This window comes from Sciurus carolinensis, chromosome 3 (genome assembly GCF_902686445.1).
Source record: "Sciurus carolinensis chromosome 3, mSciCar1.2, whole genome shotgun sequence".
Lineage (NCBI taxonomy): Eukaryota > Metazoa > Chordata > Mammalia > Rodentia > Sciuridae > Sciurus > Sciurus carolinensis.
Window position 1 is genome coordinate 130,724,959 of NC_062215.1, and position 25,361 is coordinate 130,750,319.

A 25,361-nucleotide genomic window follows, 5' to 3' on the forward strand; every position below is an offset into this window, starting at 1 on the left:
GAGCTTCCTATGAGAAAACTTGTTGCATAATAAGAGGGGATATTTATGTATTATACCACCTTGTCAGCACATACTTATTTTTCTCTTTTCTATCTACTTTCTTTTCACTTGGATGAATTTGTACCATTTTTTTTTTTTCTGTCTAAAGCATATACTTCTGATGAGAGGATGTTGTTACACAGGCTTAAATCAAAGGGTATCATAAATACAAAACAAAAATGCTATAACATATTATGATTTCTTTACATTTTCAAGTGAATTTTATTTTTTATATTATTTGTTCAGGTTTTTAAAAATTATTCCCAAAGCACTATTAGAGTACTCAGTCAGGTGTTCCTCTATATTCCTGTGTAAAAATCTGAAATATGGTTTTTTGTATTTGCATGTTAGCAACTTCTGGCTTAACTTTGACACTGATGTTAATACACTAGCTAGGGTGGGAATAGACAAAAACCATTACACTCTGAAAGGTTTATGATTTTAAATATATAATATTTATGATAAATGTATAACATGGTTTATTCTAGTCCTGTATAAATAATAAATCCCAAAACTTGAAATGAGAATTCAGACAGCACAATAGGCCAGTAACCACCCCCAGTAGGCCCACAAACAAAATTAAGATCTTTTTCTAGTCTTTTTTATTCCATTCTACTGCTTTCTACATTTCTATGTGAAGGGAGTATGTCTGCCAAAAACACACTCAGAATTCCACCACTAACAGATACTTGCAAAAATAAAACTTTTGAAAACACATAAAGAAAAGAAACAGCATGTACTAAATGACGTGGAGATCCCAATGTGATTTTCATTAGTCTTGGGCTCTGGCAGCATTACACTTTAGTGTCTCAGAGCCCAGATTAATAGACCAGTTCTCAATGCTAGGGCTAATGAAGAGCCATTTGCATAGTTTGATATTACTTGTGACTTTTTCATGTTACTTCTAATGGAAAATCACCACAAAAATAACTTTTGAGCACTGAAAAAGTTCAAAAGGTTTTGGTTCCAAAGAACACTAAATAAAATTTAGCCTGTAAAATCTTTTCAATTTATTTTTTAAGTTCATTTTTTTCACTCCTTACTTCTAGAAAGACTTTGAAGCAACAAATGGGAAAGGGTACACATATAATAAAATTGAAAAAAATGAAATATCAAATCAAATTGGAGGAGATCATTACAGCAAGATCCCAGACAAATCTTCATTGAAATGAAATTGAGATGAAAAGTCTTTTTTACAGGTGCAATTTTTTTGTAGGAGAAATAGATTTTTCTTGATATAACAATGTAAGGTTGATTTATGGCTTGTGTATATAGAAAACTTACTAAGCAATATGAGTATACAGTAAGATTAAAGTATCTTCATTAATAATTTTACTGAAGTTACATTATGGTTCTTCATTTGAATTTGCTAAATCATATTAAAACATAAAGTGATGACTTGTTTGCATAAAGATAAATTATCGAAATTGCCAGAGATAAAGTTCTTTGGTAATGTAAAAAAGGAAGTTTTTAAAAGCCTGAAGTCATGTGTCCATACAAAGCATTTAATACTAAGTGTTGGTTTACACTTGGGATTTTAAGGGTCTGTGTAACTTGATTATAAATGCTGAGGGTCAGAATTTAGAATTGTTGGTTGAAAACATATTAATATACTTTTTGGGATGTATTTTCTTCCTAGAAAATGAGAAAACTTTCAGTGTTTCTCTTGAGTAAAAGGAGACTCATATAGACAAGCCTAAGCTATAAGAGCGTTTTCAGAAAAAGCTACAAAATGTGTTCAGGAGACACTATTTATAACTGCTCAGGGCTGAGCAGTCTCATTGATCCCAAAGTTCTGCATCATATGCATAAGAAAGATGATATAAGCTCCTTGCTTAGCGATTAAAGGAACTATGCCTTTGTTCCTTGCCTTACAGACATGATGTGAAAATATATATTTAAAATGTCCAAGGAAGATGTTTTAAAAATAGATTGATAACTAACTATGTGAGATGATCTGGGAATCTTTTTTGTAGGAGGCCCAGACATTCTTAGATACTGGATCTGAACAATGTCAGATTCCTCCCAGTCTTCTTGGTATCTTATCCAGTCATGGAATTTAAATGAACACCATCTACTCCAAAACTCTCAGCTTCCTTTTTCAACTTGAGGGATGAATTTTACTTTCTGAAATTTAGGGAAGTTATGTTTTTATATGATCTTAATTAGTTTTTAAAAATAAATAAACTCTTTGATCTCTTCTCTCTCAGGTCATTTAGATATCAAAATTAATTATTCCTGAGATCTGCTCTACCAGGACACTATTATCTTTTTTGTGACCCATCATCTGATTGTACCATATTCATTTAGGTAAGTACTAGATGATATGTCTAGTGGGCTCAAAGTCCCTCAAAGAATGCAAAGTGAGTTGAAATAAAATCATGGGGGTCAATTAGAGGAAAAAACAACTTATAAAGAGAAAGCTGGAATGGTATCAAAATTCAGACATTTCTAAACAAAAATCCCTGGGCTGATCTGTTTTAAGGATTGACATTTAAATGAATTGTTTATAAACAACAAAGTTTTTTTTTTTTTTTTTCCGCAAAATTTCTGTTAACTTTGTAACTGACTTCACTAGCACAAACATTTGCTGAGCAAGTAGATTTAATAACCAATGTGCAAATCCCTTAGGAACTGCAGCACAGACAAGGACATCATAAGAAGGAAAGGTCTGGTAAATGGGTCTCTGACCAGAAAAGACAAGACTGAGAAAGATGTCTCAATGTGAGTCACTGGGCTGTTCAGGATAGCCAAGGAGACAAGATACTTGTCAAGAAATCTAACAAAGAAAATGAAATGAGGCATGCAAAGGGGCAAAAGTACCAATGGCACTTACCAGCTTGCCAAAGAGTACAACTAGCTATCAGGAAGTCAAGGCTGTATTTTACTGAATATCAGCCAAAACTTTCTCTGAGGAATTGTGCCTAATTATTTGAATCCACTTTTCCCTTATCCCTATCAAGCCCTGATCAAACCAGTGCCAATTGTCAAGGTGCCAGCTGACCAATAAATCCCCAATTCCCACATCTAGCTGCTTTCAATTAGGGACCCATTTCTATACTTGTTTTAAACAGTTTTCTGGATGAAAGTATGACCTTTTTGGTAGCTACCTTTTCTCTTTTAGATCACCAGTATCATGAAGTGATCATTTTAATCTGCTAAATTTCATTCTAGTTATCTGGGCAAAGAATCTCAACTTTCACAAAGGATCTGTTCTTTATATCAAAATCAACCACCATGTAAAACTGTAGTTAGGTTGCAATCCACCTGCAAGTAGCACCTAAGCATAGGTGTGGGTTTGACATGAAGATCACTTGCCTTGATCCTGGGCACTCCACAATGAGACAATACATCAGCAGTGATGGCTAGGTGACCTGTTTTTATCCAACACCTTGCCTTCCCTAACTGCTATGGGTGCTGTTTGAGTGGTATCTTATTGAAGTTGAATTTGAACTCACAGTGCAACTATCATGCCTTTTTGAAATCACGTGTGCACTTGGGAAAAGTAAAGATTAATTACCTAGGATTGGGAGAACTTTTGAGGAAATTTGTCAGGTGAATTCACATTTGGGCTGCTGTTTTGGATTTTTTTTTTATTGTTATTATTTACTGCAATTGCCGCATAGCATTTACAAATACATGTATAAGTAGATAGAGATGGTGATATTATAAATCCATTGTATGGATTTAGCATGATGCCCAGGTTTATATCCCCAGTACTGAATAAAAAAGCATAAAAAGTGTATGTATGAACTTAAATATAATTTAGGGTCAAAAGAAGTATTTAAAACAGATTTGCACTAGCCCTGTCTTAAGCATTACAAAAGTATGTTGTTTCTATTAATAATATTGTAATAATTCTTAATACATAAAAAAATGGTCATACTTAACATAATTATAGTCCTTAAAGTCCACTCTTATTCATTGTGTAATAACCATGGAATGCCAGGAATTCCATCCATACACTTTATTATTCTGTATTTAATTCTAGATCAACAGCTTGCAACTTGACTTTAACACTTTCTATTAATAAAGTTTAGTATCTCTGTATGTTTAGAATGCTACCTTGGGAAAAGCCCTAAAACTGATACATAATTCTTTCTTTTAAAAAATACGTTTTTTTAACGAAATCATTGTGTTAATTTTCTAGCTACTTTAAAATTATTAAAAGTACATAAACTAACAAATCAAGTGTTAAAGAATCAGTGGAGAAGTTTCTACTCTCAGAGTGTCCCTTCCTCCCAAATAAAACCTTAACTCAATCCATTATGCTGTATTCACATCTTGCCTGGCCACAGATTTCCCCACAGTGTATAATTTTTCCTATTGCCCCATTATTTCCTTAACTGTTGATCTGATATTCCTGAATGAGCTACAAAATGGGCACTCTATAACAGTGGCTTTCAAATTCAAATTTACCTCACAACACATTACTTCAGAAAGATGTAGCATTTGCAGCACTAAAACACAGCCCTTGAGTGTAATCAGTTGAAAGAACCAAGCACAATATTTCCTATTCGGAGGGCTGTGCCACAGCCCTCAGAAGCTGTGAGGGATTGCATAATGTTCCAAAAGTTTTTCCAGTGCAATGTCACTCATGTACTTGACTAGTTAAGATGTTTTTAAAATATATTTTGAGGAATTGATAAGAACTTAAGTACAGAGTTCCAGAAAATAGAAAATAAAAGGACTCCTTCAGCGTGCACGAAGTTAAACTTCAGGCATTCTTCATTGTTTTGCTGTACCTTACTGTGCGAATCCACAAGTTAAGGATGAAGGAGAGGAAGGATTGTTCCTGAGAGCCCTTGAGCCACCTGGGACTAGTATTACTCACCTAAAGATGGGTCTGTGGAGATGTTTCTTCCTGATTGTGACGTGGTCATCCATTTAAAGGTGGAGGTTGAACTTCTTCCTGGAAACCACTCCAGAAAATCCAGGGAGGGAATGTGGAAGCTTATCCTGATCTATCGTGCTGCAAGGAGCCCAGAAGGAAAAAGTGGTTTCCTCTTTCTCTTTTTGGGTGCTGGGAGAAAACTTCCCTGCTCTCTGCCAGCTGAGCAGTGTGTCCATAGAGGCCACATAAGACAGGCACGTTGGGGCACTCCCCCACAGAGCAGGGTGTGCAAAAACCACCAAGAGTCACGTTGATAAGGGCAAGAGGAGCACACTGGGCCCTCGGAAACAGAACAAAACAAACAGAAAACTGCCTACCCCAAGAGTCACCCAGGTAGGAGCTCCCTAAGTTATTGCAGCCATGAGAGCGCTCCTTCCACATGCTGGTCAAGCTCAGAAAGGATAAGTCCCTCCCTGTCTTTAAAACAGCCTGTTCTGAGGCTCAACTTTTTTTCTTCAAAATAAAAGTTGTACAGCTGGTTCAGCAGTCCCATGTGAGTACCCTCTGAAAGTTTGTCCTGTTAAAATAAGAACTGTATACAAATTAATGAAGAAAGATGGGCTCGGGTTGCAGGGCTGGCTCTGCTTCAAGAGATTATAATTATTTTACAATCTTGCTTTTATTCATGCTGGATGAAGTGTGGAGACGGCTCATCATTTTTGGCACTTGTAACCTAATAACCTACACTTGGCTCAAGTTGAAGATGCCATTTCCCTGATAGAAGCCCATGTGAGGCTTGCCAGGGCTACAGAAGTTAGAAAAACAAAACTTGCTCAATTCTGTTGGTGACATTGTACCTAGATGTGTGTACCCAAATGAGGCTTTCGAACTAAGAGGAAGTACTGCAGAAAAAGAAATGAAAACACACACACACACACACACACACACACACACACACACAAACACAAATCCCCTAAACAGCCTGAGAGTCCAAGGTTTTATTAATGATGGAATTTTAATTTATAAAAATCAAAGGAAAGTCAAGCAGGTATAAAAGATAATGTATAAACAACTGAAAATAAATTACATTTACAATTGTTTTATTTAGAAGACTTAGATTACACTGTAGGAACTCTTATTCTAGTTACAGATAATGTGAATTCTCATTTTTCAACAAATCTTGTTTTGAAGACTTTCCTGATGGCTAACAAAGTTCCTGCTCAATCAATAATGTCATAAGATTCCAGGCCAGAGATTTGGTATGTAGTAACACAACCGTCTCAAAGCATGATTAAAATACTTTAAAAATATACATGTAATAAAGGGGGAAAAATGAGTAACACACATGCCTTTAGCTGAATGAGCCAGAAAATTAAGAATCAAGAGTCACAAACAAGGACATGACCTATAGTCCTTTGCACTCTCCAAATACTTCTGGAGGAGCAAGAATACCTTTTGATTTTGTTCCCAGAGGACAGAAAAAGAAGGAGAGAATAACAAATAAGTTATTGTCTTTATCAAGAAGTTCTAATCCAGAGTAGGAAATATAGTCTGAGAGCACTGAACTAATAATAAAATAAATGGGTTCTAGTTCTAGTTCTATCATGAACATGCTGGGCCACTGTGGGCAAATTTCTTGATCTGTCTGAACTCCGGTTTTCTTGAGTATAAACTGAAGTTATAATATTAATTGAATTTTATGGTTCTTTTCTAGCTCTTATAGTACCATCATTTTATTTCTAAATATGATTAGTTTGCTTCTTGCAAATTACCTAACATGGAAATTATGATATCCGATACTCCAAAAATTACACACATACTCTGTAGTCATAAATTTAAATAATTTTATATTACATATATTCATGAATATATTTATTTATATGGTGATATCTAAATCAATGTTTCCATCATTATCAGTAAGAATACAATCACAAATTTATACGTGTTCTATAATTAATTATGGAGACTACCTACTTCCAAACTCACTGTGGCTTTCTTTGTTATGTAGGAAGGTGTATAAGTAACACATTGTGCAGTTTTCTTGAAAGATTTTTTTGCATTTGTGAAGAGCATTCAATTTCTGTGGTCATGGTTTACCTATTTTACTATTATTCCTTACTATTATTCCTCCTGAGGGACAGTACAAGAGAATTATCCCAAAAACTTTAAAATTATTTTTTTCTACTTTTAATTAAAAATGCAAGATGATTTTTTTTATAAATATGTTAGAAGAAACTCAACACAAATACCTCTAAACAATTAGCCAAGGTGCAGTTCAAACATCAAGCAAATGTACAGTCTAACTTGAAGTTCAAAGACTTGATTATCAACTGAAGAATCCAAAAGTTGTTAAATTAATCATAGGAAATCCATAAGATCTTCCTTATGATAGACTTATATATTTTTTCTCTTAAGTGATTAAGGGAGACAAGTTAAAAGTCACATATACAATAAACCCTATTTAACCCCAATCTTAATACTTAAAAAAAAATGAAAAAAACCTACAAATATCCATTAAGCACAAAGAAAAATGTGTAGCTAAAAATTTTTTTATTAGCTTTTTTCTGAAAGAGTACTTAAATTGGATATTAGGAAGAAAATTTCCTTTACTGACTTAGTTTTAACGTGGTGCTCGATAAGATGAAAAGACCTTACTATGGTCGCTTCAGGTACAAAAATAATTTCCCACATTAACACAACTGTGCTGTGCAAAATGCTAACATTTATGGCTTAAATAACCAGGCTAACTCTGTTATAAAGTGGACTAAGTGTAATTTATTATGAAAAGTTTTGTTTTTCTGGAAGCAGACGTCAGAAATGGTGTTTATATTTTCCTGATATGGTAAAACAAATGCAGCCTAACTGTCTAACACTTTTTTTCTCTCTCACACATACACACATACTCACACTCACACACACACACACACACACACACACAAACACACGTACCTCAAATGTACACACACACGCTCACATACATCCCAAACCCACTCAGCACCAATAAATACCATCATAATAGGTGATCAGCAAATATTTAAGTTAATTTATTAAAACACTCAGCTGAAACACACCAATATATCTGTCTTAAATATCTCATTTTGTGTGATGAAATATCTGGACCAACTCATATAACTTCTCAAACCAAAACTATATTACAAGAGTCATGGTATTTTTCTCTCAATCGTCATGAAAAACAGGTGAGTTTTTCTTTCTCTCTATTGTTACTGCTTGTTTTCTGGCTCTGTTTCTAATACTCAAATGACAAAGCATTCAATGGCAGAAAGATCAGTTGATATGCTACCCAAGTGACAGAAAATGAGTATATCTACAGGTTGTCTCTTTAACCACAGAAGTTTAGCCAAGTCTCAGTCTAAGATCAAGTGTGTGTTCTTGTTTTCAGCACAGTTTAACACAATGTCACAAGTTATACATTAAAGGTGTTTTAAATTAAGTGAAGGAGGGAAAAGGAAATGCAAGAAAGGATTAGATGTCATTTTAGCTTTTATCAGTATATACATATATATTGTCATTTTTTTTTTAAAACCTGCTTTTTTCCCTTTTCCTCTCCATCTTCCACCAAGGTTAAAGCTATCCTTCAGTATGATTAGAGTATTGTATACACTAAACTTCATTCCCAATCTTTAATTTTGCTGACACATCACATATGAAGGATGAAATAAAGGTGCATGTGATACTGCCCCAGAGAAGTACGTAGACCTCAATATAACTAAAATATATACAACATGTACATCAAATGCAAGCAATACCATAATTTTCATTTGCCCTGGCTATAAATATTGTATCAGTGAAGGGAAACATTACTTGGTCAACCGTATCATAAGGTCGGTGGCAGTGTGCGAATCATTCCTGGTGTGCTAACCACAGCTCTACCCTCCCCCGATGGGGGAAAGTTACAGCAGCACATGAGTGAGAATGAGTAAGTTCTCTCACTAAGAGAGAACTTAGATCTGATTTATCCTTTCCAGGTAAGTCATTCAGAGGTTTCAGCATGTTATTCATTTTTATAGTGAATATCTTGCTACAGGCTTCACAACTGATTAAGAAGTTACTTGTACTTGATAAATCTGGGATTTAAGCTCAGATATCTCATTCCTGAGCCAAGTTTTTTATTCCTATTAAGTCAGTTGTTGTGTAGGCAGGCACTCTGCCTTTGAAGTTGCTCGTGCTCTTTCTGGGCCATGTTTGACATTTTATGGAGAAAGAGGAGAAACAACTCCAGGGAGTATCTATTATTCTAACCCCCTACTCTACTTAACTACCATAGTGTTACCCATTATGTTCTCAATACTCATAAGAGCCAGTCCTAGAAACCAGGCCTTCTGACATCAAGGTGAATAGAACAGGCTAATTAATTAATATTTCCTACCAAGATCTCTGGTGTCAGTTTCCTCACTAAACAAACTTAGACATTGGGCCAGATGACCTTCAAGTTTCTTTCCTGCTCTGAAGTTCTGTGACTTCCTCAGTGACTCTACGACAAAATGTTAAGTTATTTAAATTTAGTGTCCAACCAATAATAAACTCTGTAGCCATTTTTGGCTTTGTTAACTACCACAATGTCTTGTATACCGACAGAATGCTTTTTATCCACATTGTTGTAGAATTTTAAATACAGTACATATTCAAATGTGAAATTAATCACAATTATTTTTTATTTTTCTAATTTTTATTTTTCTAATTTTACTTTTTGTTTTTTTTTACTGCTTCAACTTTGAACTAACTTCAGTAGAAGCTAAGCTCCAGGGAGGCAGGGTCTATGGTCTGTTTTATTCTGTGTGCATGGTGTATAAGAGACACTCAGTGGTTATTTCTTAAATGTGTTAATACATGAACAAAGTAGTCATTACTGCCACCTCATCATCTTCTTATATAAGTATTCTTTTTCAAAAATTCAATCATACCTGCTAAAATGTTCAGTCTTTGGTATTTCCTTCTTCTGTTTGGTGGGTTATTTTGTTTTGTTTTGTTTTTTTCCCAAGGAGATGACCAAGTTTATAAGGAGATGGGTTTCTATGACTTTGATGTAGCAGGAAAGAGGTAGCCTTATATCCAAACCTGCAGGTCCTTTCTCTTCTTGTGTACTCTGGTCTTTGCAACAGTGTCCCTTATCTATCTACAGTCAAAATCCATGGCTGCTCTATTCATTCAGAGAACAATAGTCATTCCCTGCTGGCAGAACCAATCTCAGCCTTCCCTGATGCTGCCAGGCCCTCAAAATCTCACCCAAATTCTCTGTCTGTATCTCAAGTGAGGCTATTAACCCTTTGGCATCTGTGTAGGATCCTCTGACCCCTTGCAGTGAGCATGGCAAGATCTTCAAAGATGTACTGCTCCATCTCAGCTGAATTCTGGGATCCCTACAGGACTGACCAGTGTTTCCTCAGATCTCTGTTGCACATAGGCACTGAGGAAGGTTTGGACTGGCCACACCATACCACAATATTTACTCTTTCCTAGGTAACTGCATAAGTCACAGCAAAATCCTCTCTCTTTTAGGTTTTCACTGTCAAGTGAACATGTTTCCACAGTGGGATTTCATCTTATAGGTAGGAGGTCAAAATACTTTGACCACTTGTACAAAACACCTTTTCTTCGAGTTCTCTTTTCTATGTATTGCCAGGGCAGAAGAGATGAGCTTCCCCATGTTTAGTGGCAGAAAATCTCTCAATTCATCTCCTAAGTACCCATTGTCTGTTGTCTATACTAAACGTAGTGTTCAAGTCTGTAGACTTTGGTGAGAACAAAGTCTGGGTTGTGGGACTATTGTGTTACAAAGTGACTCATAAGTGAATACCTAAATGGTGAGGTATTCAAAGCTGAGTTTCTTATCCATCTTTGCTAACATCAGTCCCACTCCTTACCCCTGCATGAGGCAGGTGGAGGCCTCTGCAGATAAGAAAAGAAGAAGTAACACAATCAAAATGGAAGAGAGAAAAATAAATTTCCCCCATTACATTATGAAGTTTTATTACTCATTCATTTTAGTGGGCACACAGTGAGTGTACTCACCAGTCTGTCATTCAACCTGCTACCTGATCCAGCCCTCACCTCCCTCTACCCCATCTCAAAACGCTTATCTTTTGGCCCATACCCTACCAAGTGCACTGGTTTCTTTTCCCTCAAGCACTCCATATACTCCCTGCCTCCTCTGTGCAAACTCTTCCCTCTGTCTGAAATGCTCTAAGTCCTGCTCCTTTGGATTTCAACTGCAGCGTTTCCCCTTCAGTCATGTATCTCTCCTGACAATATCATCAGAAGTTCTTAGGCTACAGCATGTCTTTGTTTCCCTCATAATCTATGCACATCATAATCTGTGTAATTATTTGTTCACAAATTCATCAGTTCAATGCATGAATAAATTCATTCTACAAAATGCAGTGACTGAGGAAAAGATTAGAACATCTAACTCTTCATGACCACCTTAAAAATAAACCTACTTGAGTTGTACTGAAAATACATTTTTCCTCATATTTATGACTAAGAATCTAAAAATACATTCTTACTGATCCCTGGCAATGCTTCAAATACTTATATATGCATTTCATCTTGAAATATTAGTCATTACACTATTCAGATTAGGAGTTTTACATATCTGAGAACAATTACAATTGTGTCTTAGTTCTCTTTGTGCTACTATTGTAGAAGGCCTGAGACTGGGTAATTTATAAAGAAGAGAATTTTATTTTAACAGAGTTCTGGAGGCTGGGGTATCCAAGATCAAGTTGCTAGTGCCTAGTCTGACAAGGGTCTTCTTCCTGGGTGCCCTTATGACAGAAGGCAGAAAGAGCAAGCTAACCCAATACTGCACAAAGTCATTTTTAGAGGTCATTAATCCCTCCCACTAAGGATCTCTTACTACCAGTTTGGCAACTCCTGAATTTTGGAGAAGACATATTAAATCCACAGTAAATGGAAATACTAAAATTGATGATACAACAGAGAATCACTTTCAAAATGGTTCTCAATTTCACCAAAAACTTTGTCTACCTTGAGTGGATGGGGAGGGATAACTCAGATTCTATCCAGTGAACAGTTTTAAACTAAATTCTTTCAACTCGTGTGTTAGACTTAAAGTTTATTGACTACTTATTCAATAACAAAATACATCTAAATTATTATTTTCTAAAATAAATAAGGAAGACCAATTTGTAGCTTGTGACAAGGAAAAGCTGTTCCCCTGATTGGCTAACTTCCCAGCCATTTATATCCAGCAGAACAGAGCCTTCTACTTCACAGAGTAGAAATTCCTTTGTCAGTGGAGTGTGGAAGCAGGTCAGTTAACGTTTGATTGGCTCCAATTAGCACTCCCACAGGTTCTGACAGCCTGTAGATCTGGCAGGCAGACAACTTCCTTTGAGTAGGGTGACATTCAGTGAACACAATAACAACAACAACAACAGAGGAAATCATGGAAAACAGATTCTCATAGCCAAACGCCCACCACTCAGTGTGGAACCAAACAATATACAAATCTACTGCAAAAGGAAATGACTTTGGTATGGTGGGAATTAAAGGAATGTTACAAAAAGAAACCTCCTTGATATAAAATTCCCTTTGAGTCAGAAAATTCAAAAGGAGAAGGTACAATAGGGGTTTGAAAGAATTAAAGATATTCAGCAAGCAGGCTAAGAGGAAGGGCAGGCAGAGTTTCAAAAGCCCCAAGCATAGTGATCTGGAGGGCACGTTACCCTAAAGAGTTCAAGAAGCACCTGCTGTCACCTATGAGGAGAGGTTGTGATCAGGGAAATAATCCATGTGATATCACAGTTTAAAAGCGCATAATTCAGAGATTTCCTTACTCTCCCAATATGCTGAATATACTCTTATGTACAATTCTTCAGTTAGCGGAAAGTTAGCTGCACACTGAGGCTTGTTTGTTTCCTACTCAGCTCCTGAATCAATCATTAAATCATCAACTTAGCTTCAGGACTGAGTCATCATTAACAGTTTTCCTCTGTATTTCAAGTTTGTTTTCAAAATGACCCTAAATTCAATTAGTAGTGTTTTATTTTAATCTGTCTTGAGCTTTCAGTGATGTCTATGAGCAAACGTGCAAAACTACCACCAAGAAATGAATTGAATCAATGTCAGTAAATGGAAAATTCCTAAATGCTAACCTATTGACTTCTCCAAGCTTTAAGAATTAGACAGAAGTAGAGATAATAATGACTCATGCTGACTTTGAATAGAAACAGTTGCTGAATTTGTCAAACTTTCAATAGTACATTTATAATAGGATCTGTGGGAATAACCTAGATGTATAGAAGTAGGTCACCATCCCTGTGCCTTTCTAAAACAAAAATGACTTATTAGTAGGGAGTATAAGTATAGACAATATATTTTTATACCCTTATGTCTATTCATGCCTCAAAAAACTCATTCCAGTTTCAACTTTGCTCTCTGCTCTATTGACTATTCTCCCCACTGCAAGTCCATTGTAATGATCTATTCTTGCCAATCTCATCTCTGAAATTATCTTATTTTTCATGCCAATTCATCATTACTATTAGTGGTTCTATGACATGCTATAGTCACCAAAATTTATTTGTAATTAATTTTGTTAATTCTAAATCCAAATTCTAAGCAAGAGTAAAATCGATCAATGACATTTTCCCCAAACCCAACACTAGATGCATTTGCTACTTGTATTATCTGACCCATGGACCAATACTAGAAAAGAATAGTAGAGATCAAGTCTAAGAAATTCTGTATCTTTTTCAACATTGTGAAACTTTATCTTTCTATGTATTCCTAAAAAAATAACAATCTTCTCTCATCTGATCGTTTCTCCACCTAACACATTGGAAAGTGTGGAAGCAAGAGAGTTTGACATGTGCTTGCCAGTCATCTACTGTGTGCCAGGCACTATATATGTGCTATTTCAGTTCATTCCACATAATGCACCTAAAAGGTAGATTCTCAAATGTTCATTTCACACTCAAGGAAACTATAGAGTTGAGAAAATTCCTTAATTTGCAAAGACTGTGCAGTTGGTATTTGAATCCAATTCTTATCAGTTGCCAAAAGCTTTGTTCTTGCTAACATATTGCACTGCCTTTCTTTGATCATATTCTTAGTTTAAATAGCAGTCCTAAAGAAAAAAGCGTCTTGGCTGACCATACCTATAAGAATATAATTCTTGGATAATTTGAATTCGGTTGAACCCTAATAGCAATTCAGCCTTGACTTCAAAGACATGTTATTTTGATTTGGATTATTCTCATAATATGAGTCTCACAAAACATGAATCAGTGAATCAAGGAGGCAGAAGACTAAGTACTTAAAGACTGTATAGTATAAATTTTACCCTTTGCTTTCTCTGTGATCTTCACCAAACAGAAATGGATAAACAAAACTTCTGGTGAAAACAGCACTGAGAAACTCCAGAAAAAAATAAATAAAGTCAGAATAAGCTTAAAAATGTGTCTATGGTTTTACCCCAACATGCAGAATGGTTCTCCAGTATTGGAGTGTGTGTTTGTGAGGCAAGTCTCTCTTTAAAGTGTGTCCAAAGCAACTCACATCACTAAAAAAATTAATCGATTGATTAAAGTTCCCTACCTTTTTTCAAAATCACATCATAAGATATTTCACCTTCACTAAAATGACCCAATGGGCCCTATCCTTAGACTTGTAAAGTTCAGAATTACCTGAGATTACCTAAGGCCTATCTTCCACTAAAAGAACTGCCGTCATTTACTGAAAACAAACTATCTACCAAACAGTGCTGACTGCTCTATAAACTTGATTACAATTTTCCTAAAGAAAATCTGGGTTAGAAATTAGTGTCTAGCATTACTATTTTAGCGTTAGTTAAAATTGCACAGCTAGGAGTGGCAAAGCAAAGATTTGAACCCAGGACTGCTTTCCTCCATAGTCTATACATTTAATTACTAGTGCCTCCCATGTTTTATCTTGATTCCCTTTCTCTGTTCCTTGAAATCATTTTGTAATTTAATCCTCACTCTCTTCTCTTGCTCCTGTTTCATGAATGACCTTTTTCCAGTGATGAGCTCCAAGTTGACAGAGTAGATTCAATTGAATAGAATAGATTGATCAATTCTATCCTTCTTATGTTTGTGGGGATTCCAAACTCACTCTCACTTCTGCAAATACAGAACACTCTGCTATTTTAAATGTATGCATTATTTCAGTGTAAGAACTCTTGGATATCTACTTTTTGACCTTGAGGTTATGAGTTGATATGAGTAGAACAACAGATTCCTGGAATCTGAAGGGTCCTCCAAGGTTCAGTTATTCATCCTTCCATCCAGTAAAGAGTTCCTCTTGCTTTTCCTCTCGGGGAGGGCTCACCCTCATTGTCTCTGAGCTAAAAGAAATAAATCTTCTGTTCTCTTAGTGTCCAACCTCAAGAACTTCTCATAATATGAGAATTTCATCTCACTGAATGCTACTTGTATTTAAAGAGAAAATTTTTCTTGTATCAACTTCTTCATCCAATACACAACCAAAGAAACATCTCTCTGTTCCAACAATAGAGGAGAACTGGCAGTGTTGAACTTACTGAGGAATGCATGTTCATTTTCAGTAGGGTCATATCTAAGACACACTGAAATGTAAACTTTGATTTTGGATAAATTTTTGTCCTTATTTACTACTTTGAAAAGTAGCATGAGTGAACTCCCCTGCCAATGTGATAAATGATGTGCCAGGTGTTCAAAAGCATCGTTTAAAAAAAAAAAAAAAAAAATATATATATATATATATATGTATATATATATATATATATAAAATCTTCTTTTAAAGGAATTTCAATATAGTTCAGTAAGTACATTCATAAAATAAGTAAAAGGCATACAGAAAGCGCAGAAAGAACAGAAGTTTCACAGAGGAAATTATGCCCTTTTAGCAAAGTTTAGTCAGTGTCAGAAATTCACCAGGGGAGGAGTGATTATCAGAAACACAAAGTGGTGGAAAGATATTCCTGTCAAAAGTAGATAGAAGCTGGTATGGTGGTGTACTCCTATAATCCCAGTAACTCAGGAGGCTGAGGCAGGAGGACCATGAGTTCAAAGCCAGCCTCAGCAATGGCGAGGTGCTAAGTAACTCAGTGAGACCCTGTCTCTAAATAAAATACAAAATAGGGCTGGGATGTGGCTCAGTGGTTGAGTGCCCTTGAGGTCAATTCCTGACACCACAAAAAAAAAAAAAAAAAGTAGGTAAAAAATAACACAGAAGCTTGAATTACCATAGGGAGTGGCAGGTATCTTGCTTGGTGTGACTTGAAGATAAATGTGTGAAGGAGATGAAGCTGGAAAATTACAGACCAATTCATATATTCCATATGGGGGACCTGAGGCTATATCAATAGACAATGAGGAGATATGGGTGGGTTGCTCTCAGGAGAATGGCACCTACTGATTTACAGTTTTGGAAGATCTCACTTATAAAAATATAGAATATATAATTTAAGAATTACAAGTGTGGGTGCAGGCATATCAGTAAAAAAATGTGTTAGGATAATCTAGGTAAGAGTTATGATTTGAAGTAAGGCAAAGGCATTAATTGGCATATTCAAGAGAAATCAAAAGGGATCAGGCATAGGACTTTGTGAATAATTAGGTGTACTGGGAAAGAAATGGATTCCTAGATAATACTGATGTTTCTGGCTTGTTACCTAGAGAATGATGTAAGAAGACCCAGAATGGTAGTAAGAAGAAAGAAGATGGAAAGTTCGCTGGAGAAGCATACCAGGAGTGCAGTACTAAAGGAGGGTCCAAGTGGAGATGCTTGAAGTGGTGCCGGGTGGGGGTGGTTATGACAAAGGAAAGTCAGCTATGGAGATAAAATGTATGTTTTGGGGGAAGTCTGCATACATATGAAACTATAAACATGGATGTTCTTGTTTAGAGAAAACATGCAGAAAATTTTACTACGTTTACCAAACACTGCAGTCAATTGCACCAAAGGAAATAAAAGAAAGATATGGGCTTACTGTACAAATATTTGAGGTGGCAGAAAGAAGAAATACAACTGTTTACATGACAACATTTTGCTTCAAGGTAGTTTTGTTTTGTTTCTACTTTGATGTGTTGATTTAAAGTTTTTGAGCAGTGTTTCCTTTTGTGAGGACCAGTGGAGAAACTCAACAGAGGGGTGAATCCAAGAAAAGAGCATGACAAAGTTGTCCTGATTGTGTCTTTGTCAGCTTGGCATTGACTTCGATGACCTTCTTGGTTATTACATGTGTAGAAAGAATGACATTGTGTTGACCCTGGGCATGTAACTTGCTTTCAGAAGATGAATCCCAGGTTTCCCATTTTGACAACTGGAAGATAAGTCCCGAACTGCAGCAACACCTAGAGTCAATATCTGACATCTTTTCTTTCCATTCTGATTTCCATAAAAACTTAGTTCTCCTGTATTTCACTGGCTAAAAATGGTAGTATGAAGCAATTGAACTGACAAGGAAATCAACTCTGCCAATATATTAGCAGATGATAAATACCTACTACTACATTCCAGAACATGATCATCAAGGACCATAATGGTAAGTAATTATGGCAGATTGATGGGACACTATTTAGTCATAGGTGCCATTTATCATATAGTTGTCCATTCTTCCTAAATATATGCAGATGTTATATATTTCCACTTAATTATAGCAAATTTCTGTTTGTGACCTTATTCATGAAAAAGAAATAAGTACTGACACATCTTTTGCATCATTTAAAAAACATATATTCCAATTAGAAATACTTCTCTCTTGAAAAATAAATTACCACGCCTAAAATTTAAGGCATACTTTAATATTGTGATATAATTTCACTTTTTTAAATCCTTTAAATTGTCTATCATGCCAATAGTTTGTTTTAAAAATCTTTAATATTCTTCCCCTATTTAAAATGTTACTTTCATCATACATTTAATTTTCATGTTTATTTGGCTCTCTCTTTTGATTTTTCTGTGCAATTCCTGCCCAGGTTTAATTACTATAACTTTAGTATAAATCTTCCTTCAGTTTTCTTCCTTTCCTCAGAAAATCTTTCATGGATACAAGAATGCATGTCTATTCTTATACATAAATTATAAATAATTACTTTATATATAGGATTTTTTGAGTAAAGGAGTATTAAAGATAAAGGGAACCAAGATTAGGAAAGGTCTTATATGGCAAAGAGGAAGAATAGAATATATCTTATGGCATTGGATAGCTGTTTTGGAGATACCAGCATGAAATGTAGGATAGATGGATGGATAGATAAAGACAGACACACACACACATATAGATGGATAGATAGTGAGTGATGCATTATTGTCTGCTGAATAAAATGAGAATCCATGAGTCATGACTGATGTAAATAAATGAGTGACTATAGTGGGTAGAAAACTCTCCCTTATGGGAAAATATCGACTAATAAATACCAAAGGAATAATAGAATTAGAAGATCAATGAATAATAAAACCAGGGGTGAAAATCTGATGAGGAAGAAACAGGATATTTGTAGTCTCAAAGCATTTTTCTTTGAACTTCTAATTAATTCAAAGGTTTTAAAAAGTGGAGCGTTATATACAGATCCAATGCAATTTCAATTAAAAGTCCAATGATGTACTCAAAGAAATAGAGAAAGCAATCATGAAATTCATTTGGAAGAACAAGAGACCCAGAATAGCTAAAGCAATCCTTAGCAGGAAGAGTAAAGCAGGAGGCATCACAATACCAGACCTTCTTACTACAGAGCAATAGTAACAAAAATGGCACCAAAATAGACAGGTAGACCAATGGTACAGAAGAGAGGACACAGAGACAAACCCCCATAAATAAATTTAACTCATACTAGTCTAGACAAAAGTGTCAAAAACATACATTGGAGAAAAGATAGCCTATTCAAAAAATGGTGCTGGGGAAAATGAAAAGCCACATGCAACAAAATGAAATTAAACCTTTATTTCTCACCCTGCCTGAAACTCAACTCAAGGTGGATCAAAGACACAATGGAATACGACTCAGCCATAAAGTAGAATAAAATTATGGCATTTGCAGGTAAATGAATGGAGCTGGAGAATATCATGCTAAGTTAAATAAGCCAGTCCCAAAAAACCAAAGGCTGAATGTTTTCTCTGATAATTGGATGCTGATACATAATAGGGGGGAAGGTAAGGGAAGAATGGAGGATTGTTGTATTGTGTAGAGGGAAATGAGGGGAGGGGAATGGGTGGCGGGAAGGAAAGATGATGGAATGAGACAAACATTATTACCCTAGGTACATGTATGATTACCCAAATGGTGTGACTCTACATCATGTACAATGAGAGAAATGAAAAGTTGTACTACATTTGCGTACAATGAATCAAATGCTTTCTGCTGTCATGTATAACTAAATAGAACAAACAATAAAAAAAGAAAGAAATGGAGCATTACTGTCATTTCATTATTATTAGGACAACCAGCATTATATGGTAGACAACCAGCATTATATGCCTCCTGACAAAACATCACAAAAATAAACCTACTCAATTTAGTAGGAAAAAAATTTCTAATTTTATGTGTGTAGAAATACCAGACATAACCAAGGTGAAGGAGAGTCTACCAATAATTGTCCCATACCCTAAAAATATCAAGGTCAAAAAACACAAGAAGAGTTGAGGTACTGTTCCAGAGTTAAACACTAAAAAGATGTGACAACTAAATGCAATGTATTATTTTAGATTTGATCCTAGACTAAGAATGAAAAGCAATAAAGGATGTTATGGATTTAGAAGGGTTTTAAATTATATTGAAATCTTAGACTTCAAAAAAAAAATCAAAGGAAATGTATGATTAAGAATTATCTTGAAATTTTGTATCTTACAATAAATTTTATTACATCAAAACTTCATGATACTTCCATACTCCAGGTTTAAAACTTTGAGAGACTGACCTCTGTATATTATTTATATTCATGGTGATTTGTAAAGAAATCAGTAAAGTTTGTAAAAATGAGTATCTGACCCTGTTGAGCCAAACCAAAATATCCCAACTTTTCTAAGGTTTACCTAACCTCTTCAAATAAATCTTCCAAACCTCAACTTACATATCATTGTATGTTTTAATTTTTCTGGGACATGAAAAATTTCTATCTTGGATAATAATTATGTGTATACACACTATCTTTGATTTTTTTTTTTTTTTTTTTTTTTTTTTGTGGTACTGGGGATGGAACCCAGGGCCTTGTGCTTGCAAAGCAAGCACTCTACCAACTGAACTATCTCCCCAGCCCCTATCTTTGATTACTGATTAAATAAAACCTCTTAAAGGTAAAATTCCCATTTGCTTAAAATCTTTCACTCATTCCCAGATGCCATCAAGATGGTCAAATTAGCCAGGACCTGGGGTGCATACCTGTAAGGAGGCTGAGGCAGAAAGACTACAAATTCAAAGCCAACTTCAGCAACTCAGTGAGACCCTAAGCACTTAGTGAGAGCCTGTCTCAAAACAAAAAATAAAAAAGGGATGGGAATGTGACTCTAACTATATCTCTCAAAATCTCCCCACCCATCCATCCACTCCACAGGTTCCAGCCTTTGGCCATATTGAACTACTTTTGATTTACCTAAATCACTATATTCTCCCTCCACAAATTTATCAGGTTTCAAGTTCTGTGCTTAGAACATGCTTCCTAAAGTTCTCTTCCCATCCACTTCTGGCTTGTTGTTTACCCTCAGTGTGACTGTCTCATTTCTAGAAGGCTTCCTTGAGAATCAGATCTGAGAAGGATGTCTCTTCTTTGTACCTGTTGAGAATCTTTAATTCACTTCCAAGGCAGTGATAGTACATTTTCAATAGCTCTATTATTTCTTTGATTCACTATTAACTGTGAATTCCCTGCCTTATTTTGTGCAGGGATGAGGGAATAACTCATTTTTGTGTTCTGTACATTTCTTTAACGCTGCCTTAGATAAAGTAGGCTGGTAATTAATAAATGCATATCAATATTATACTTTAGAAAAATGCTACCTATGAATTTTGAGCCAAGGAAAAACTCTTATCCATCTATATCTCTATATCTAATCCTGTATATACCTGTATTCCCTGCTCTATCCACTAAGAATGATTAGAAGCAATGACAGTTTCAGAGCAAAGAGCATTTATCTTCTCTGCATGTGCCTCCTTAAAGCACCAAGGCTTTACCGTCTACATCACATTATCTAACCAGAAGGAAGTTCTATCAATCTGTCCGCATGTACATATTTACATATGTAATTATATAGGTATATTTTTTTCCAAGAACATACCTTCAGTACTTAATTTAGTATTTTTATTCTCCTTTTTGACTAGAACAAGGAAAAAGAGTGGAAAAGATAGCTAACCCTTTGGGGTTTAGTATGCTAAAACAGTCCTGAGATACACAAGTTAAACTTGGCATATTTTGGATCTGGGCCAGAAAATTGTTTTTATTGGCTGTGGAAAATGGAATTTTAGACTATGTTAGGCCATACTATAATTATGTTTGGAAATGCATAATGTGATGGTTGAATGTTCAATGTGACTGAGTTTATGTCTGCTGAAGAGTGATTGACTGTTTTTCTCAGTACTTAAGGCTAGTATAGACAAAAAGCAAAGGAGTTTAACTCCATAGTACCATTTGACAAAGATATAGAAAGAGAAATATTTTCAAAAGACAATGAGGAAATATAAAGAAACTTCCTTCAAAATGTAAGTATTAAGGTCTCACAGGGTTGACTAAATAGCCTAAAGTCAGTGAATGGATTTAAAAACAACCTAAAACAAATCACTTGAAGTAGTTTATGCCTTGAGCTATCTCCTCAAAATAAACATTCCATTTTCCCATCAGACATAAAATCAAATGACATTGTTTTGCCTCTAAACAGGATTATTTTTCCTAGGCTCCAATGAATGCTGGTGATTCCCTTTAGGAGAGTTGAAACTGATAAATATTATTTTAGAGAGCTGATCTGGGAGTTTAAAGGAAAATATTTTATGCCAATAAAAATCATATTAGCTTCAGAGTGAAAGCTATACTAAAGAGGAATATCTATAGCACAAGAATATAATTAAAAAAAAAAAGAATATAATTCAAGCATTTAGGCAATGTTAAGAGTCAAAATATTGTATTGCTTTTAGCACTATTACTTGAATCAATTCCTGCCTTGGGCAATAACAATTTAAACATTTCCTGTTTCATTCCTGCCCAATATTGTTTTTTCCATTATTGAAGCATAAAAATACTTGGGCTGTTTTACAGATTAGTGTGTTGGCATAAAACTGCACAAGCTTCCTCAAAGCATTTTCTTTAACCCTCTATCAAGATTTGACATTTTAAATTTTTTTCAATACGGTCAAGGGCCTTTAGCATCAAAAGAGAATTTTACCAGAACCTCATTAGTCAATTAGTTATGATAGAAATGAGGTAACATGCTGAGCCATAAATATTCAGTATTTACCACTATTTTAAATGCTTATATGTCAGATAAAATGTACAAGACAATATGTTAATTCATTTAAATTTAAATTGTGGTGATGGCATTGTGTTTATATCATCATCACAGTTTTATTATTTTAAATATAACCAGAATAAATTAAATAAGTAAAATGTTTAGAAATGATTTCCCAGGGGTATTTTATAATGTTTTGTTTTCTCTTTTGTGGAGCTGGGGATCAAACCTAGGAATTCAGGTTTGCTAAATCTCAGCAGTCTACCACTGAGCTCTACTCCCAGCCCTATATGGTATCTTAACGTGCTTAGGAGATGACAGACAAGTGCAGTTACCATGTGTCCAAGTGCTCAGTGTTGGACCACCCATTCTGTTAGAGCAGTACACCAGTGAAATCAAGACTCATAAGTTTCTGTTAACATAGAAGAACATAAATTTATGTACCCATTGATTATGCAAAGGCATGCTGTTTACCACAACTAAAATCAGGTCAAGGGGAAGAGAGAAATGTTACTGCTATTAAATCTTTTTAAAATTAGGGCCAGTAGCTGGGGTTGTGACTCAGTCATAGAGTGCTTGCCTGGCATTTGTGAGGAACTGGGTTTGATTCTCAGCACCACATAAAAATAAATAAAATAAAGGTTGATCACAACTAAAACAAACAAACAAACAAATAAGTCCAGTCTCTTTTATTGGTAAGGAGTGGTTACTGCAAGACACTTGGAGGCTAAGAACTTTTCATCTGAAATGTTAGATTTAAGAAATGATTACAAAAATTCATTTATTTCAAAGCAAAAAATAATTATTCAAATTGACAATTTGTGTTGTTAATGGGAATGTAAGGAGGTGGAAAAAACTTTAAAAAGTAGCTAATTTGTTGTTTGGTTTATTAGCTGACCTATATCACACGAGTAGAATGATTAGTTCAAATTATTAACTATTAATTTTATTTGCTTCTAATGATTGAGCAGCTTTCTCTAGTACAGAATACAAAGCATGATCTCTGGAGTGCCCTGTTTTGGTCTAGACTCTCAATTCCTCCTCTAACAAGGTGCATGATCTCTGGAAAGTTACTTAAAATCACTAAACTTCAGTTTTCTTGTGTTCAAAGAAGGGGAAGTAATCATGACCTCATGGGATATGCTTTTGAAATGAGATACTACATGTAGTAGTATGTACATGTAGGCTACATATACAAACACTTCATACATAGTCCTTCTGGAGAGAATGCTTTTTCTTTTCCTTTTCCCATCATAATCTATACATAAAATTTCAGACTTACACTTAAATTTAGTTAGTTTTAGAAGGATGACCATTAGGAAAATGTTCACTTGGAGGATTTTTTTCATTTACAAACACACACACTTGATATTTTATTATGAGACATTTCCCCTCATAAATTTAAGTGGTCTGCATTATCCTTAGATAATATTGTACTTCATTTTAATGTCCTAATTTCTCATGTCATCTATGAGCAATAATTTTCGAAAGGGTGAAGAGAATGGCCTGGCCATATAAGTTCATGTTAGAACCAGCTGAGAAAGTTTTCAAATTGCAAACATACATCTGACCCCTACTTATTCCCATTCCCACCAAATTCTGATATCTCTCACCTATCCACCCCCACTGCCATTCAGTTCATAGAGCCCTTTAGATAATGGCATCCTATACCACAGGTAAAGGAATAGAAGAAACATGCTGGAAAACACCCCCAAATATATGTTTCTACACTTCCCAGTAAGGATGATGTGGTACAGATCTGGAGACCAAGGGATCCTTTCTGTGAGGTACTCATGTCTACCCTATAAGATTTGGCTCACAGGTAATCTTTTCAACCATTTTTTTCTCCGATGTGCCCTACTTGCTCCCTCTGAACAAACATAAGCCTTATTTACACTTTCTTTTGGCACTCACTTTCTTACTTTCTATTATATATTATAGTTTTTTATTTCCCTGGTGTGTTCCTTACTAGACTTTTGTACACTACAGATGGTAAGTGGTTGATGAACAATTATGAAATGTCAGCCTTTGAACTGTATCAGAACTGCTCAACCATGTGTTTCAGAGTTCCATTCATAATCTGTCATGTGGATGTTTTCTGATATGCATAAATATTGGACAAGTTTTTGACATCATATGGCTAGAACACAAGTGTAACTACATGATCTTGCACCATGCCCCTGAGGATCACCACTCTTTCCTAGTCCCTAGTCATGCAATACAACCATAAGCCACATTTATAAACAATTGAGTGCATGTTATGAGCTCAGTGAAACTTCTAATTATATCCATCTTTGATTTTCCTAATATTTCAAGATACTAACATTCATTCTTGGCACACTACGTGTGTTCAGCAACTTTATGTCCTTTCTTCATTTCCTTCTTATTTTAAGCCATTTAAACCATGTCATAGCATAGTTCAAATAAATAAATTTGCATCCTTTGCTTAGTATTATTATTTAGATTATTTTTGTTTCTCATGTTAAAAACAAATTTTTAAAGAAAGGCAATTTAGAGCTACCTTTAAATTATTCTTTTCAACATCTGAGTTCCCTTGCTGAAGGCTGATTTATGGGTACCCTGACACTCCCCAATTGAAAAGCATAGGTGACATTTTGGGACCCAGCAGAAATTATAGACCATTCTGCTTTGAAAATTGTAAAGAATCTCAGATATTTAGAACTGAAAGAAAAAACTTCAAAGGAATTCCAAGCAGCTCTCTGTTCTTTCCACATCACATCCAAGAAAACTATCACCCACTGCTAATGACTGTGCATGCCAGCCAATTTTCATCTGCTAGCAAATGTATTTGCTTACAGTTCTTTTCAGAAGAGTTCTAAGTTGAATTACTTTGGTGTGATTTAACTACTGAAATGATTTTTTCTTTTATCTAGAGTTTATTTGCCCAAGGGTGGTCATCATCTACTCCAATTCCTTTATTAAATGGCAGGTACAAACATTAATTATGATATTGGTATAGAAAGGTACCTTAGAGATCGCTTGGTTTAGACTCTGTATTTGCCTCTGGGGAAACAGAGGTTACAAGACATACTAAAGCAATGTCTTTTCC

General features: G+C 35.1%; 1 protein-coding gene across 2 annotated transcripts in view; it reads right to left on the bottom strand.

Annotated features, from left to right (window-relative positions):
- Window positions 1-25,361, bottom strand: part of Pde1a (phosphodiesterase 1A) — a 342,540-nt gene that overhangs the window by 246,832 nt on the left and 70,347 nt on the right. Inside the window, exon 1 of one of the 2 annotated variants that reach the window (XM_047542641.1) lies at window positions 4,874-5,337. The exons of the other annotated variant lie outside the window; for it this stretch is intronic. Within the exon in view, the coding sequence (XP_047398597.1) occupies window positions 4,874-4,926 (53 nt within the window). The 5' untranslated portion in view covers window positions 4,927-5,337. Of the gene's footprint in view, window positions 1-4,873; window positions 5,338-25,361 lie in introns of those variants that run through there. 2 annotated transcript variants of the gene reach the window in all.